We start from the raw sequence: 18,614 nt of genomic DNA, 5'->3' as shown, positions 1-18,614 counted from the left end.
AGCCCATGCTCAATCCACTGAGCTATGCCAGCCAGGGCAAATAAAATCTTTTTTAAAAATAAAAATAAATCCTTCATACGGTTGTAAGGATTAAATGACATAATTCTTGAAGAGTACTTACAACAGAGCACGCCCCAAAGTAGCGTTCATGAACTGTTGGCAAGTGTAAAGATTCTGATGACTTCACCTAATTCACCTGTTGATGATGGGCTGAGTGATTTCCTGATCAACCACAAGGTGGAGCTAGAGACATAGGAATGTCTGTCTTGTTCCTCGAGAGGAATTTTGAAATTAAGGGGAACAAAGAAATAATCCATTTGGGTCTTGTCGGAATAGGTCCTGTCTTTTAAGCCACCACCCATCCTCCTCCATCATGAGAGCCTTTGAGTTCTGTTTGTTTCTTGTTTTTCAAAAAGAGAGCATCAGATACACAAAGGAGCTTTCAATAGACATTCTTTAATAATGTGAATTTTAGTTCCACTTGGAGAAGATGACTGTACAGTTATGAGATAAAATCTTTAATACATTTCATTCTCTTCACCTTCTCAGTCCAGAGGCAGTTTTTGTCCACACTCTGCTTCAAAGGGCATATTTGTCTTTTCTCCTAAAAAGCCCATTGGGTCCGCATGCAAATCAAACTACTAGCAGTCTATCTTAGCACCCCAGAATCCTCAGGATGTATGTTAGGCTTCAGTTGTTCTCAGAGGATCACTTTGAGGGTATATTTTGATGAGCTTATTAAAAACTCAACTCTATTACTTTCAAGCACTGTCTTGTAGGCCATGTATCTATCATAATTAGAATTTCAAGAAAATCACAAAAGTCCACTTACAAATAAAGGTATTGTCAAATACCAGCCTTTAAGTACTACTACTTTCTGGACTCAAGACAACATTGCTATAGAACAGAGCTTGGAGTACCCCAAATCTAACTAGATAAGAAATGAAACCCCTTCATTTCTATGTATAAATAAAGCATGAACGAGCATTAGCCAAATGGAGGAGAATGAAAGGGGAATGATCATTCCGGGCCGAGTTCCAGGAAAAGGAAAGGTCAAAAAAGAGGAAGCCATGTTCTTGTAAGTTTGAAGGTAATTGCATGTGACTCATAGTTAAGGTTGAGAGGGGCATGGCAATGGTTAAAACTGGAGGGGTAGGCTGGAGATAAATCATTAGACCCTGTATTTTATGTTGAGTACCTTTATCTGAGAGCAGTGCAAGCCACCAAAAGGCATCAAGTTGGAGCAAAATAAGATTAGATTCGTGCTTTAGAAAGATTTGTGCTTTATCATTCTGGCTGCAAGGTAAAGAATAGGAAGGCAAGGGTAGATGAAAGGATATTTTCTCTTTGCCTCTTCAGATGCTGTCTCCACCGTACTCCACCTGTTCTGTGTTCCAGAAGTTTGGCCTCCGTGGAGTTCAACAGGCTTCCTTTGCCCTCTAGCTTCTGCTTGGGTCTAGCATTGGGAGATAGCAGCAGGAGATCAGAGGTCAGCAGAAAGAGGCAAGAGAGTATGTATCCCCCAGTTCCCTCCCTACTGAATCACTTTGTAAGGATATGTCCCTCCACCAAAGGCCACAGCTTTGATTAGGTAGCCCCTTCCATTCAACTGCCCTCTCCAGATTCTGAGATTCTGGTAACTACTCCCTACCCTTATCTTTTCATGCCTTTGGCTAGTACCATGCCCACTGTTGCTCTCACTGGGGGAAATTTATAACCCATAATCGTCTCCCTGCCCCCTGCACTCATTTTGTAAGTAGTTACTTTATCAAACACCTCAAATGATCTATTTTGAGTATACCATTTATTTCCTGCCAGGACTCTAACTGAGGTGGACAAAAGTAAGTAATTATAATTATATCTAATATTTATTATGTTCCAAGCATTCTCCTAAACATACATTAACTCAGTTAATGCTCACAGCAACTTTACAATGTATCCCTCCTCTACATATATGGAACCTGAGGTATAGAGAGATTAAATAATTTTCCCAAAATTATACAGCTAGTGAGGGGTTGAACCAACACTTGAATCCACAGTCTGTTTCCAGAGTAAGAACTGATGTTTTAAGTTGAAGCAATAGCAGTGGAATATAGAGAAAAGAAAGAATTTAGAGATATTATTGCTAATCCCAGCATAATTTTAAGGATCTTATTTTTAGCTGTTCTTTTAAAGAGTCAGTTTATTGAATCATGAATCAACAAGCCAAATATTTATTAAAATAAGTTACCAGCTGACTCAGAGGCATCCTATATGTCCACCATAGAAAGCAGAAAGACATTAAAGAACGGGTAGAGGCCTCTCTTTCAGTACAAATCACTGGGATCCAGGCAGCTCTTTCAAAAGCTGGGAGCTTGGAAAAGCTGTGAACTGATAGTGCACTCTGGACACTACAGCCAACTGCCTACCTCTTGCCTGGTTTGTGTCATTGGACAATCTACTCCCACAAGTAACCGGAAAATTTAAACATGGCACAGTAAGTTCTATGGCAAAGGAAAACAAAGGGGGATGTGGTTTCCCAGAGAAAGTAACTAACCGAGCTTGGGAGACAGAGGAGTAGGAAGAACAACGTATGCAGAGGCTCAGATCTAAAGTGTACCCCAGGCCCTGGCTGTGTAGTTCAGTTGGCTAGAATGTCATCTTGATTCACCAAGGTTGTGTGTTTGAACCCTGGTCAGGGCACATACAAGAAACAACCAATGAGTGCATAAATAAGTAGAACAACAAATCGATAATTCTCTCTCTCCCTCTCCTTTACTCTCTCTAAAAATCTATTTAAAAAGTGTACCCCAGTCTTCTTCTCAAACCAAGGAGAGGTTGCCATTCACTTTATTGGCAGCCCTTGTTCTATGAACTACTATAATTTGAAAATACATTCAGCTCTCCCTTCTGCAGGTTCCACATCCACAAACTCAACCAACTGTGGATGGAAAATATTCCGAAAAAAAGTCACATTAGGTCTTACGTCTATGTGTACTTAGGTCTACAGTGGTTGCATCTGCAAATGAACACATACAGACTTTTTTTTGTCATCATTCTCTAAACAATATAGTATAGCAACTATTTATATACCATTTACATTATATTAGGTGTTATAAATAATCTAGACATGGTAGGAGTAGGTGAAGAACTGAATTTTGAATTTGATACGTGCTTAGACTTGTACTGTTAGGAGGTTTTGGGGGGAGGAATGAGCTCTGCCCCTTCCCAAAGCAGGCCAGTTCTGTCTGCATTTTGTTGCATTTTTCTGTGGGCTTAGCACTCTCTCTCCAGTTCAGCAGCCTTGCTCCCACATGCTGTCCAGTAGTGTATCCTAACCCTCTGTTAGGAGATAATACTGAGCTAAGCTGCAGAGGCACTCACTGCACCATGATTTTCTGCATCGTCTATATCACCCAGCACAGAGCTGGGACCTGGAGAGTCTCCACAAGTACATGCTGAATGGCTGTCCTTGACTTCTTGCAGCCCCAGTCCTTCCTCCACTCAGCCTTCCCTGACTGTTACAGTCCACCCTGATCTCCCCATTTTCTGAGTCATTTATGAATTACTGCCTTGTATTGTGGCTTTCGTTGAATTGGTGCTGGACCTATTTTCAACCAATGAGTGCATAGATAAGTAGAACAACAAATTGATAATTTCAGTCCCTAAGATTTTAGATGGCAGGAGTCTTCTCCCAAAGTTCTTAGCACAAACCCAGGGAAGAGTTGCTCCATAAATGATACATAGTTTAGATTAACTTTATTGCATATACCATCATTGCCACTACAGTAAGGATAGGAGCTACATTTTAAAAAGTCAGTTTGTATCAATTAAACATGTCAAGACAAAACAAAGAGACACAACAGGTATTTGCAAATGGGATCTTCCCTTTTGTTACTGTGTATACTCCATGTCCATATATTTCTTTATATTTTACAAACTCATAACACTACATGACATTTCATTTTTATCATGTCACTAAGAAGAGGTATCAGTATATGGAACATAGGAAGAATTAAAAAGCATGAGAACATCTGCTTAGCTAGAATCAGATGGGGAGAGACTTGAGAGTTATTATTCTTCTCTTTGCTCAGTCCTAGAGAAGGACAAGTGCAATTTTGCTAATTGCTCCTCCTGAGTAATTCTGCTCAGTCTGTTTTGGTATATCTCCTAAGCTGGCATGAGACTAGCCTGGTCCCTGGTTGAATAAATTAGAAAGCAACTGAGAGAAATGAAGATGGTGTACAGGCTGCATAATGTGACATTTCTCTGTGTGACTCCAAAGACCAACTGCCCCTGGTCCCATGAGATAAGGACAGCCTCTGCTGCTCAAAGGTGCTCCAGGGTTTATTAGTGATGGCGTGGGGGTGGTGAGGAGAATGTGTGTTCCTCTCCTTCCTTTTATCCCACAAGCAGAAAGGAGGCCAGATACAGACACAACTAATACTTAAATTTTCTCTTCAGCTGTGCCCTGCCACCTCATCCCCAATAGGCAGGCAGGGTTCAGGGTCAGGAATAACTGTTCTAGGGGGCAGATCCTATTTGGTTCTGAGACCAACCAAGCTATTTGCCCCCTTCTCTCTGTCATCTTGGGCTGGTTGCTTTACTGATGCAGGCCCCACAGTTTTCCTCACTTGAGTACTTGGAATAATAAAACCCACATCATAGGGCTATGCCAAAGATCATGGGAGTTTTGATGAGAAAGTGCATTTGGAACTGTAAAGTGTTGGACACGTGATTGATGATTTTTGTTATGGTATTCCAGTCATGGTGCAGATGGGCCCTTGTGTCTGCCCCTCCAGGGCTCCAATCCCATCTCAGCCCGCTGCTCTGTTCATCCAATCCCAGCATGCACTGGCAGATTCTCTTTGGCTGCTCTTAGCCTCTAGAATATTTTTTTAAAGCCAACCAAACCTCTGATTATAAGGCATGTTGGCCCTGATATTTCCAAGTGAGGTTAGGGTCCTGGGACCAAAATTTGGAGGGAATGGCAGAGGAGGTAGACGGAGGAAAGGACCTTTGGAAATGGCTTTGGGAGTGGTATACTTTGTTTCATTCTGGAAAAAAATGCTGCTTACCCCAGCCCCTCATGGTGACTGTAACATATATGTCTACAACATTCCACATTTCTAAAATGTGCTTGTATCTGGCTCTCACAACTCCTTTGTGAAATAGGAAGATTATTAATTTCATTTTATGTATGAAAATGTTTGTCAAAGGTCACACAATTAGCATATTGCAGAGGCAGAACTCAACCCCAGGTATCCAGATTCCTAATTTTCTGAGTGTGGGAGGGCATGTCCAACATAGGCTCCAGAATCCTCTATCCCCTCAGGTTTGGCTTAATTACTTCACCTGGAGACTGGTTTCTGGGAGGAAGGAGGAAGTACACGAGGTATCATACTGTCAGGTGTCTGGTGGCAGTTGGCCCAACAAAGTCACACAACAGAGATGCTCTAGGCCAATCTGGACTCTCCTCCCTTGTTCCTGACAAGATTCTACCCTGATCTACTTTCCAAGTCCAGAATCCACCTCCTACTTACACCTCCCCCCTTTTTTTGCTCTTTTTCTCATGGCATTTACACTGGGTTCTCTGTCCTCAGTTTCCTTGCAGAGACTCTGGATTGGCTTGGCCTAATTGGGAAGGCTGTGTTGTACAATGGTCAGCACCACGTGTTTGTCAGGCACTGCACTGTGGCTTTGCACCCATTTTCTCATGTGATCCTCTCAACAACCTGTGGGGGTAAATGTTATTTTTCTATTTATGTATGAAGTAATTGAGGCTCAGAGAGTAATTCTCTCAAAGTCACACAACTAGTTATTGATAAAGAACTAAGAACTGAATTTAGATCTGTCAGACCATAAGCCCTATGCCCTCAACCACTCTACCACACTACCTTCTTAGTCCTCTTCCCCTGACCTCTTGTTTGGAGGGATGGGAAGATAGTTCAGCACAAGCAAATCTCTCAGCCCTTTTTTTCAGCTTCCAGGCTTTCGGCTGCCTGGCAGAGATTGTCCTCAGAAAGATCTCGTCCAGTTGAGCCTGGCACATGCTTGGTGCTCTATAAATTAAGTCCTACAATTGGAATGCATTTATGGTTCTTAAACATGGCTGCCTGCTGTCTCTTCTCAAACACATGGGCCTGTGCTCCATTCTTAACAAGTCTCCTTAGAGATTCTTTGTTTCTTCTCTACTTGTTACCCTTTAAAAACCTTTGGCATGTAACAGGCAGTGAGAGACCACCCAGATGCACTTACTGGCTAGGATGCTTTCTGGCAGCCGCAGAAACCAGGCCTGACTGAGTGATGTGGACTTCACTCAGCCTTGGCTGTTTTCATTGTACCCAAGAAGAAAAGAGGCTTTCATAACAAAAGAATTTCTGCCAAAATCCTGTTTGCTCTTTGCAGCTCTTAGAGAGAATGGACATAAATTCACAAAGCATTAGTATTAAGGGGCCTGCAGAAAACATCTGGTCTAAGATCCTGAAGCCCAGAGTTAGGGAGTGACTTAAGGAAGGTTGCACAGCCCATTAGATTTATCCAAGTCTATTGGTAAACACCTCCCCTACCCCAAGGGGTTCATTAGAATCTGAAGGGAGTTGAGAATCCTATTCACACTGCTCAAGGGTTTTTTAATTTACTTTGGCTAACATTAGCATTTCCATTGCAGGTTTTCTACTGAGCAAAGGAAACTCTTTTATTCAAGTCTCTCAGAGACTTCCTATTTGGGTATTTGCTGTTTGGCCACTTCAGAATGATACAACAAAAGCATAGGTCACACAACTCAGTCCAGTCAACGGTGCTCTGTCTGCTCTGTCAAGACGGTGGGTGTCACTGAGCTGGCAGGGAAATAGAAACAGATGTGGAGAAATAGCAACTGTGGTGTTAGATGTTTTGTGTAGCTTCCGCATACTTGGGAAGCCAGACTCTGTGGACCAGGAACCGAATCATAGAATCTGTGCCTGTGCTGTCATCACTGTTCTTGGAGAGCTGCTTCTCACCTTGCCAAATCCCTCTTCTTCATGCATTCAGGTACGAGACTCGAAAGTGAAGAGAGTGGGCTTTGTTCCAGATTATACAAAGCCCATTCAGAAAGTCCATAGAAGTGGAATTTTCTGAAATAGTCAGTGTTTAAAAATTAGAAGTACTGCATTTTAGAACAGTAAGAAAAATGAGGAAAAAGAGGGAAGGTTATTTTTTTGGTTTTAAGTGATAAGAACTTAACTCCAATAAGCAAAGCTAAATGGAGCCTTTACTAGAAACATATACTATACGTCAAAATTACAACTAAAATATAGAACAACCATCACTCAGAACTGTTAGAAATTGAGTTGCATGGAAGTCTGACAACTATGGAATTAAAGAAACCACAACCGTTCAGACTGGTAGGAGTGATAGGGGCTTAAGACTTGGGAAAATTTAGCTTAAGGTAAATAGTCATAAATCTAGCAAGTAATGTGTATGTTAAGTTTTTGTTTCAGTAACTACAGATAAGGCCTATCTTGGCGCCTAAGAATAAGCAGATGACCTCTTGGAGACGTCTGTACCAGGAAGAAGCAAGCAACTACCCTTCCCCTTTGGAGGCAACTGTTGAATTTCAAAGGCTTTCGCTGACACCTTGTTTGCCCTCCCCCAACCCCCTTATAAAAGATCTGGCTGGGAAAGAAAGAGTAAGATGGTTTGTTAGGGTATGAACCCGCCATCTTCTCGGATCGCCAGCCATCTGAATAAAGCGCCTATAAAAGATTCAATCACTGTCATTGCTTATTGGATTTGGTAGTGACAGGCAGCCCGAACGCTGGTGTCTTTTCCGGTTACAGGAGGGGTGGAGCTGCAAAACAGGCTGGTACCACATCCACATGTGATGGAAAAATTTCAGGAAGGATATCTCGGGAGCAAGGAGTCCCAGCCTCACACCAGGTCCCCATCCCAGGGTCCCAGTGCCAGAAAGATAAGTCCCTATAACTTCTGGCTGCAAAAACCAGTGGGGATTTAGTCCATGGAAGAAACTTCTGGGGTCTCAAGCAGTTCTCCTTAAAGAACCCACACACAGACTTACTCAGACTCAATCCCTCTGAGCTCTAGCACTAGGGTGGCAGCTTGAAAGGCACCAGTGGCATACAGGAAGGAAGTGAATGCCTGACATCAAGGTAGGGGCTGGGGGACAACTTTCTCCCAGACAGAAAGGCAGGCAGAAGCCATTGTTCCTTTTCTGAACCCTCTCCCACCCTCAGAGCGACAGAGCTGACAGGCAGGTGCCATATCTGAGACTCCATCAACCTGGCCAACACTGTTTGCCCCATGCTAGAGATCCCCTGAGACTCCATCCCACACAACTTATGGGCCCACCCAAGCTGTTAACAGTGACTTTTCCATGTGAATGGCAGGTCTTGACTCATGTTTCACAACTTCCTAATCCTCTCAAACAAGCAACAGCTGGCCTCAGTGACCTACCCAGCCCCTGTACTTCTTGCTAAGTGGCCTCAGGCCTGGCACTAGCAGCAGCCAGCCTAGATTCATAGCTTGGCTTCACCTGGGCATCTCCAAGCCCAGCAAAAGTAGCAGCCATCTCAGATTGCTTCATAGTTCATGCAGGGAGGCCCCAGGCAGAACACATGTAGGGGCTGACCTTAGCCTGCATCACTCGGGAAACTCCAGAGCCTGTGCACCAAGTGGAGCTACAGACATATCAGAGCACCACCACCCTGCCCCTGTACAGCTGATCCTCCAAGGAGGGCAAAAGTTGGTGTTCAGTGATCATAGCCAATCCTTGCAATTGACTGGCCTGGGTAAGTCCCTCCCATTAACCTGCCAACAGCAATCAATGCTCAGCTACAAGAGGAGGGTGTACTCAGCCCACACAAAGGGCACACCTCAAGTATCCAGCTTGGGTGGAAGGGGAGGCTGTACCACTGGACCCTACAGGACACCTACTACATTAGGCTGCACTACCAAGACAGGGAGTCATAGAAGCTCTACCTAATACATAGAAACAAACACAAGGAGGCTGCATAGATGAGGAGACAAGGAAACGTGGCCCAAATGAAAGAATAGATCGAAACTCCAGAAAAAGAACTAAACAACCTGGCTAGCATAGTTCAGTGGATTGAGCACAGGCTTCGAACCAAAGCATCGCAGGTTCGATTCCCAGTCAGGGCACATGCCTGGGTTGTAGGCCACAGACCCCAACAACTGCACATTGATGTTTCTCTCTCTCTCTCTTTCTCCCTCCCTTCCCTCTCTAAAAATAAATAAATAAAATCTTTTAAAAAAAGAATATATTTAAAAAACAAACAAAAAAACCCCCTAATACTTAAAAAAAAAAGAACTAAACAAAATGGAGATAAGCAATCTACCAGATGCAGAGCTCAAAACACTGGTTATAGAATGCTCAAAGAACTTAGTGAGGACCTTAACAGCATAAAAAAGATCCAGTCAGAAATGAAGGATTTACTAATTGAACTAAAGCACAACTTACAGGATAACAACAGTAGAGTGGATGAAGCTGGGAATCAAATCAATAATTTGGAACATAAGGAAACAAAAATATAACCAATCAGAACAAGAAGAAGAAAAGAATCCAAAAATACAAGGATAGTATGAGGAGACTCTGGGACAACTTTAAGTGTTCCAACATTCCATTATTGTGGTGACAGAAAGAAAAGAGAAAGAGTAAGAAATTGGAAATCTGTTTGGAAAAATAAAACTTTCGTAATTTGGTGAAGGAAATAGACATGCAAGTCCAGGAAGCACAGAGTCCCAAATAAAATGGATGCAAAGAGGCCCACTCCAAAACACATCATCATTAAAATGCCAAAGGTTAAAGATAAAGAGAGGATCTTAAAAGCAAGAGAAAAGATGTTAGTTTCCTACAGGGGAATTCTCATAAGACTGTCAGCTGATTTCTCAAAAGAAACTTTGCAGGCTTGAAGGGTTTGGCAAGAAATATTCAAAATCATGAAAAGTATGGACCTACAGTCATGATTGTTCTACCTAGCAAAGCTATCATTTAGAATTGAAAGGCAGATAAACAGCTTCCCAGACAAGAAAAAACTAAAGGGTTCATCATCACCAAATCATTATCATATGAAATGTTAAAGGGACTTATTTAACAAAAAGAAGGTCAAAACTATGAACAATAAAATGGCAATAAATATATATGTATCAACAATTGAATCTAAAAAACAAACCAGGCAAACAAGAATAGAGACAGAATCATGGATACAGAGAGCATTTTGATGTTGCCAGATGGGAAGGGGTGTGGGAGGATGGGTGAGAGGTGAGGGAATTAAGAAGTACAAATAGGTAGTTACAGGATAGCCATGGGGATGTAAAGTATAGCATAGGAAATGGAGTAGCCAAAGAACTTATATGCATGACCCATGGACATGAACAATGGTATGAGGATTGCCTGAGGAAGTGGGGGGTGCTGGGTGGAGGCAGACAAAGGGAGAAAATTTGGGAAAACTATCATGGCATAATCAATAAAATATAATTTAAAAAAGAAAAAAAGAAACATATACTGAGGTATGTAACCTGATCAGAAGAAGGAAGAGGTGACTGGCCAAATCTCAAGAAGCCAGAGTCAGGGCATGGAATGTTTGTGATTCTCTCTGCATAATGGCCTTGCTTTCTCTTACTACATACCAGCATTCCACACCCGGGTTCAAGATAGGCTATGATAGTTTTACAGCACACATCCTCATATATTTCCCATTCTGATTGGCCCCAGTTGATCACATGCCCTCTTTACTGACAGTTCTCACTAGAATCACCTCGTTTGGGTGAGGAAACATTGTGTTGACCAAAAAGTTTTCATTTTTTCCGTATCATGCCTCTAGTAGTGCTCAGTTGTCTTTAACTTCATTTGAAACAATTTTGTTAGATTGTATTGTGAAAGCTGTCATATCAGTGTACATTTAAAAAATATATCAAAATTGGTGAATTTTTGTGCAGCCAATTTAATATTGAAGATGAAAGAAAATGTGCAACATTTTTGGTATATTATGCTTCATTATTTCAAGAAAGGTAAAAGCGCAACTGAAATACAAAAAAAAAAACAAAAAAGATGTGTGCAGTGTATGGAGAAGGTGCCACGGCTCATCGAATGTGTCAAAACTGTTTTTGCAAAGTTTCTTGGTACTATTGACATTTTGGCCAAATAATTACTTGCTGTGGGGCTGTCTTATGCATTGGAAGATGTTTAGCAGCACCCCTGTCCTATACCCAATGGAAACCAATAACAGGAGATAGTTGGCATACTCAAAATATGCAAATCAACAAACTTATTGGTGAAAATGAAAAAGGTGTCTTTTATGAAAAAAAAACAAAAACAAACATATGGACTTTTTGGCCAGCCCAATAGTAGTACTACAAAAGAAAAGGTTGCTATTTCCTGAAGAAATGTGAGACAACATCATAGCTGTCTAGTGCAGGAAATGATTTATCAGAGGTCCTACAGCAAGTTAGAGGCAGATTCAGGGCTAGCAACAGAAGCAATAAAATAATGATTCTTAATAATAATGAAAGTATCCAGATTCTTTTATATGTGCTACTGAAGTAAACCTCAGTGTTACTGAACTGTTGTTCATTCATTTGTATTTTTAAAAGACTGTTGATGTGTGGAGGATGGACTGCAGGGGAGCAAGTTCAGAGTAGGGACTCTAGTTAGGAGCTCTGTGGTAGCTCTCTAGGGGAGAAATAGCAGTAGGTTGGACCAAGGTCAATAAAATGGAAATAGTGAAAAGCAGTCAGATTTGAGATCTATTTTATTTTATTTTTTTTTAAGATTTTATTTATTTATTTTTAGAGAGAGAGATCTATTTTAGAAGGAGAATCATAGGACCTGCTGGTGGATTATATGTAAACACTAAGAAAAAGAGAAAAATAAGGAATTAAGAATAACACCTAGGTTTCTGTGAAGATTAAGTTTGAAGTGAATTTGGGACAGAATCAAGAGTACCAATGTGGACATATTAAGTTTGAGACATGGAAATCTTCAGTAGGCACTTGTGTATGTATGTCATTGCAAAAGACTTGGCATCTAAAACTTCAGGACCTGATGAGCTCTCCAAGGAAGAGAGTATCACTACAACAGAGGGCCCAACTATTCTCAGAGACATCTTTCCAACATACACTGAATTTCTCTGCTGGGCTTCCAGCCAGAAACTTCAGATGGGAATCATAACCATTATTATGGTGAATCCCACAAAATGAGGAGCCAGGTTCATCCCTCAGAGGGTGACTAAAAGGTAACCAAATGGAATGCTAAACAAGAATCAAAACTTTTCTATCCAGATTATGTCTTGTTTCCTTCAAAGTGGACCCTTTGGACAACTAAAGAAATGATGAGTCTGCCCTGCTCTAAACCATTTTGACTTTTGTCTTTGGGAGATATCTTCAGAGCCAGGTTTTAAGACCCAGGGAAATTTACCAGACTCAGTTTCAGATGACTATAGAGTTGCTTTCTTTCGTAGAGTGAAAAAGTAGCCACAGTATTTTACAGCTCCTGCCATCAAAAGATGGCATCTATTTCTCCATCCTTTAAAATCGGGCTTGGTCATGAGACTTGTGGTCATCAGTGGGACATTAGCAAACAAGTTACAAACAGAAGCTTAGAAAGTGCTTCTGCATTTTAGCTTGCCCTCTCTTGCTGCCTGGAAAACTTCCACCACCATGTGAACAAATCTGGGCAGCCTTCTGAAGAGTGAGACGACATGGACAGAGGTCTCAACCCTAGTCATCTCATCTGGGGACAAAGACATGTTGTGAATGAGGCCATTCTAGACCATCCAGCCTCAGCAAGATCCAGCTGACCCACAGAACCATGAAGAACAATGTTTGTTGTTTTAAGTCATTAAGTTTTGGAATGGTTTTCCATGTCCCTCAGAAGACAATTAACTCTGAACCAGCAATCTAAACATGTTTCACAGTACAGATGTTTCTTCTTTTACCCTTACTCTTTCAGGAGGATTTATACTTAGTCAGCCATCAAAGTTTTAAACTAATAAATGAAAGCTTAATTGAGGGATATAAAGCCATTGCCAATGGGTAGTGGAGGTATTTGGGTGCAGTGGAGTCTTCCTAGGCTCCCTGAAACAGCTCCGCAAAGGTGGCTCAGGTTTCCCAGGTATGTGTTCTCAGAATGATGTATTTTTCCTTCGGAGAATTACGTAAGTACATTGGGGTGGTTACTTTACAATGTCTAGACTAAACAACAAGCTACTAGACCAGTGATTTTCAACATTTTTCATCTCATTGAACACATAAACTAATTACTAAAATTCTGCAGCACACAAAAATATTTTTGCCAATCTGACAAAAAAATAGGTAATAAATAATTTTGATTCATTCATACCAGATGGCTATTGTTGTGTTGGCTGTTGTCATTTTTTTATCTGACAATATAAAGGAAAAGAGGTCAGTGCCCCTGACTAGTCAGATATTGCATGTTTTAGAAATTCTTGTGGCACACAGGTTGAAAATTGCTATACTATACTATAACCTTCATGAAGGCAAGGACTATATCTGATTTGCCACCAGTTGTATCCTAGGCACAGGTAGACACAAATCTGTGGAATGAATAAATTTGAGTTTTGCCTACTTCACATAAGGGATCCACACCTTTGAAAACATCATGTAACAGTATTTGTAATTCATGGGCCTGTCTCTTACACATACTCTCAGCCACAGGCTGCTGTTTGATTTACCAGCTGTGCAGGTAATCAGGCGTAGGTTTAGAATGAGGAATCTAAAATAGGTGAGATCCCAGGACACTGATAGCTGTAATTCCTTCCCAAGTATCCTGAACTCTTGGCAAACAAACAAACATTCTATAGGACACTCTAGAAAACTTGATACCCGGGGAAAGAGCTTTGGGACAGGAGCAGGGGATGTGAATGAAGAATGAGGTCTGGAGGATATTCATCTTCTGTGGATGTTACAAGACTGCAGTCAGAAAGCAATTGTGGAACCAGTGTCTCACCAAGGCTATTTAATTAACTCTGACAGTCCTTGAGAGTGTGTCATTACCAGCACCCCATATACCCTTCATCTGAGAGACAAACTGAAGAGGAATGTTGAAAGAGCATGAGTCAGACAGGGCAGGTTCAAATGATCCTAGTGGGTGACTTAGGCATATTAACTTTTCCAAGGCTATGTTTCCTTGTCTGCCAAGTTGGAATAATATCTCAGAAACACCTCTGTTTGTCTAAAGGTACTTTGCCAGTAGGGGTCTTTGTTTTCATCTATATTTATCTAATATTTAATAGTGCCAGGCCCACAATAGATATGTACAGAAAAGGAGAATTTTCTAGCCAGAGGTGATCTAAGCCCTACTCCTGGCTCCATCATAAATGTACTCTGAGTGACCTTAGGACACTTCCTCCCTCTCCTTGGACCTCATCCTTCCTTTTTATAAAACAAGGAATGTGGATAAGATTTTCCCTGAGCTTCCTTCCATATCTAATATTTGATGCGTCTGTGACCACTCAGTACACGCTGCCCTCTTGCTGCTTCTAGAATAATGCTACACACACTGAGGAGACAATGATAAATCATGAATCACTTTGTATTTACAGATACACATGCATTTAAAACAGATTCTATAAATAGTTACAATACTGTATTGCACTTTTGGCCTACTTTTGCTTCTTTAGAGGTCAAGAGGGTTTTTTTTTTTTAATTCTTTTATTTGGATTGTTAAACAAGGTGAAAACTGGGACAGGTTGCCACTAACACATACCATGCAGCTTGAGCCTTGGTGGCTAACTGTGCTATTACTGTGATTGATGAACATTGCACTGCAATCAGCTGGAAGCTGCTGCCTTCCACTTAGCAGAAAGGAGGTCACAGAGCAGGGCTGGAGAATTGCCATCTAATAAACAGGTCTATTTGCCTGTCACCAGTAAAAGCGTTTGCCATTATTACATTTAACTCTTGATTCCCTCTGTTGTAAGGATGCTTGCTCCCTTGAACTGGCCCGAGTTTTATAGAATTTGACAGTTTTTAAATAAAAATTTCAGCCTTTTCCAGGCTACTCAGTAGGAGAGAACAGATTATTTGATATATGTACTAAAATATCCAGGGGTCATGAGGAGCTCAGTCTGAAATCCTTGTACTAGGGTGCATGGATGTTACTGCCCAGAAAAATAGTAATTATCCCTGACTTGTATGGTACTTAACAGTGTAAAAAGCACAGCCAGAATGACTACTCTGTGAGGAGACCATGTTCTTACATGGTCAGAGAAGCTGATCAAATCACTCCTCTAAAATGCCCCATCGCTGGAGCAGGGAGGCTGCCCAAAGCCCTGCTGGAGAGCTAGATAAGAACTGCCTGACAGAAGCAGGTGCAGGGAAAGGCAGGTGCAGGGAAAGCCAGTGCCTGGGCCTGAGAAGCCCTGGACATTTTTTCCTTAGCCTCATGGGATCTGGTTGCCTGAGACGGAAACATTGAACAATTTGTTAACAATTAGAGATGTAAGTCTTTTCTCTAGTGGACCTGAAATCTGTTGGCCTTGGGATTGAATCCTAATGTGGCTTTAACACTTGCTAGCTGTGTGATCTTGGCCAAGTCTTTTAATTTCTTTGGATCATAGTTTATCTATAAGAAATGTAGTACAGAACGTGGTGAAGAGCACAAATCTTGAAGCCTACTACCTGGGTTTGAATCCATTTTCTATCATTTACTCATTATATGATGTTAGGCAAGCTCAAGAATCTCTTTGTACCTTAGTTTCCTCATCTTTTAATGAGGTTGATTACAGTGTCTCCCTCACAAAAATGGTGGGAAGATAAATGAGTTAATACATGTAAAGTGCTTGAAACAATGCCTCGTACAGAGTAAGCGTGACATCAGTTTTAGCTGCAATGACATTGGGGTGATAATCCTCAGGTCTCAGGTTTATTTTGCAGATCCACTGAAATCATGAAGATGAAAAAGAATCACAGAGTTATTAGTGCCTGAAGGGATATTAAAAATTATCCAAATACCTCCCTCATTTTATAAGTGAAAAAACAAGACTCAGAGATGAGGAGTAAGTAACTAGAGGCATCACACTTGATTTAAGGGAGAGTCCAGGTCTCCTGATTCCAAGATCAAAGTTCCGTCCTCTGCACTGCATCAGAGAAAGCCCCATCCCCATAGGGCTATCTCCGGAGGACCCTTTTATGTAGTCCTTGTACCTGTTGCTAGTTAATGTGCTTTCCTAGGACAATGAGCTGCATTTAAAATGGAGGGAAAGCTTGGGAGAGACTCTCCCCGCTCCTTCACTGACTTTTGAGGTGGCATGTTAGTGCAGGGGGAAACTGCAGATTCAGGCCAGAGTTGGGAGAAAGGTTTTTCAGAAATGATCACTTAGTTCCATGTCATTGTTTCAGCTAAAAACCAAACATGTGCAGTGCCCACAAACAAGCTAGAATCATGAGTTAATCCAGTTTGTTTCTAGTGTCAGAGGATTTTTCATATTTTGTTTTTTTTCTTCAGGTGTTTAATTAGGTGGCTTCCTTCAGGAGTTATTTCACACCTGCTCTTTGGTAAAAACTAAGGTTTCACTCCCAGGAGAGTATGAGGTTGGGACTGAAACATCTGAATTTAGCTTTCCCAGTTTTTTCAGGGTCATGCTCCCCTCCTCCCCACCTTAGATTTATTCTGCTTTGAATCACATTTTCCAGTGGGACTACTTGGGAGGGACTGGAAGATGGGCTGGGAGAAAGGGCAGGATGGGGAGAAGACCCTATGTACAATGGCAAAAGGGATCAGAGCTATTGACTTAAAGAAAGGGCAGATCCCAGGGATCATGATTTCTGTTTTCAAGTCCTCTAAGGGTGTTGTGGGGCAGAGGGAGCAGATTCTGCGAGGTCTCTGACAGCAGAGCTAGTACAAATTGAGTGAGAAAAGGAAGAACTTCGAGGAGGCAGGTTTCAGCTTAGAAACAAGGAGAAACTTCAGGTTGTGAGAGCTGTCCAAAGACGGTGTGAACAATGAGCTCCCGTCCCTGACCAGAGTGTGTGCTTTAGAGGAAGAGATTTTGGTTGTGAGGACTGAGAGCCACCTATCAGAGATAGGGATTGGAATTAACTAGTCAGACCAGGTCAAATTTGGGACCCTACCAACTCTAAATTTTTCAGATTCTTGGAATTTAAGAACCGGTGACCAATTTCATCGAGTTCCCATAGTTTAGAACCAGCTGGAAAGCAGCAACATCAGAAATTCATGACCTGTTTCTCTATCTTGCTTGTGTTTCTCTTTTTGTCTTTCTTGAGCTCCCTCCCTTGCTCTTTCATATAGCAGGGATCTTTGACATTTTGAAGGGAATAATCTTTTCCTTTTAAGTGTGTTTCTGACTCAGCCTTTGCTCCTTCGGTATCATTAGAGAGCTCTCCGGAGATTAGCCCTGGCCTGTCACCACAGCAACTGCCCAGGCCCCGTGGGCATCCCTGGCGACAGACACAGGGCTTCGAGAGTGAAGCTTGACTTGTAGTGTGAGGAAGCTCCACAGGGGAGCCTGATATGAAACAGGCATGTTGTGTGGGGGAACTTTTCTTTAATAGGATTAGCTGTGCCGGTGGGCCTCACTTTACATGGTTGGCCAGGTCCTGAAAGGTATATGTGTGTCAGATTTTGGTAAATGGAGGAAATCTAAGAGATTCACCTTCCAAGTCCCTGTTGTGGATCCCCTTTGTAAAATGGAGTCTTCTTTTGTAAATGAATCTCCACCCATGTTGCAAACTGGATGTTAGTATAGTGCTGAGTGTCTGTAAGTGGGGCCATCTGCAGAGAACCCCTGGGGCATGCCTCCACCTCTGCTGCAGGCAAAGAACAACAGCAACACAGCTAGCTGGCTTGGGGCTGGGGATGGACAGAATGTAACAGGGGAAACAGAGTGGGTGTGGGGCCACCATGAGGGGAGAGCAGGAGGGTTCGCCTTGCCTAGCAGGAGCAGCTCTGCTGCAGCAGCGGCGGGGTGTCTGAGAGACGGGTGTTCTTGGAGGCACCCAGCACGGAGGGGTCTGTGTCCAGCGAATCAGACATCTTGTCACAAATGGCATCTACCAGGCGCTCAAAGGCCTGCCTCACGCTGATATTCTCCTTGGCACTGGCTTCAAAGAAGTCAAACCCTGAGGAGAGGAGAGAGATATAGGTAAGGATTTTCCCCTTCCCTTTCATGCCCCCTGGCCAGAATGCTCTAGATTAATACAGGTAGTGCTCAGGGGTGAGGCAAGGAGGCCTAAGTCCATGAGCAGAGAATTCTGCTTCAAGGAGATGGTACAGAGAAGGGACTACCCGCACTGGTTTAAGAACTGGGCAGATCCTGGCTCTACCATTGACCCGCTGTGTAACCCCCAGAAAGTCACCTATTCTCTTCATGAATCAATGCCCTATAAATAGGGATGATTTTACCTACGTCATAGAATTAGTTGAGGATAAATAAGATAATGAATGTGAAGGATATAGCCCTGTGCCTTACACAGAGGGGAGTCACTAGATGTATTTCCTGATAGAATGAATACTTCCATATCTGTGCACAGTACTTCACAGTTTCCAAAGCATTTATCACATCCATTACATCATTTGATCTTCATGTCACATCTGGGGGCAGGAAGAATGTCCAGGCAGACCTCCATTTCACTAACGC

General features: G+C 42.1%; 1 protein-coding gene across 4 annotated transcripts in view; it reads right to left on the bottom strand.

The window, feature by feature from the left end:
* Window positions 1–491: 491 nt before the first annotated feature.
* Window positions 492–18,614, bottom strand: part of RAB3B (RAB3B, member RAS oncogene family) — a 75,302-nt gene continuing 57,179 nt past the window's right edge. For 2 of the 4 annotated variants that reach the window (XM_045857879.1, XM_045857888.1), the window contains exon 5: window positions 14,531–18,096. In XM_045857879.1, the coding sequence (XP_045713835.1) occupies window positions 17,909–18,096 (188 nt within the window). In that variant the 3' untranslated portion in view covers window positions 14,531–17,908. Of the gene's footprint in view, window positions 1,457–14,530; window positions 18,097–18,614 lie in introns of those variants that run through there. The other 2 variants (XM_045857872.1, XM_045857863.1) reach the window with 2 other exon arrangements.

Source organism: Phyllostomus hastatus, unplaced genomic scaffold, assembly GCF_019186645.2.
Source record: "Phyllostomus hastatus isolate PE091 unplaced genomic scaffold, TTU_PhHast_1.1 phas_contig_147, whole genome shotgun sequence".
Lineage (NCBI taxonomy): Eukaryota > Metazoa > Chordata > Mammalia > Chiroptera > Phyllostomidae > Phyllostomus > Phyllostomus hastatus.
Note: the sequence above shows the minus strand (reverse complement) of the source record. Positions and strands in the feature narration are given on the sequence as shown.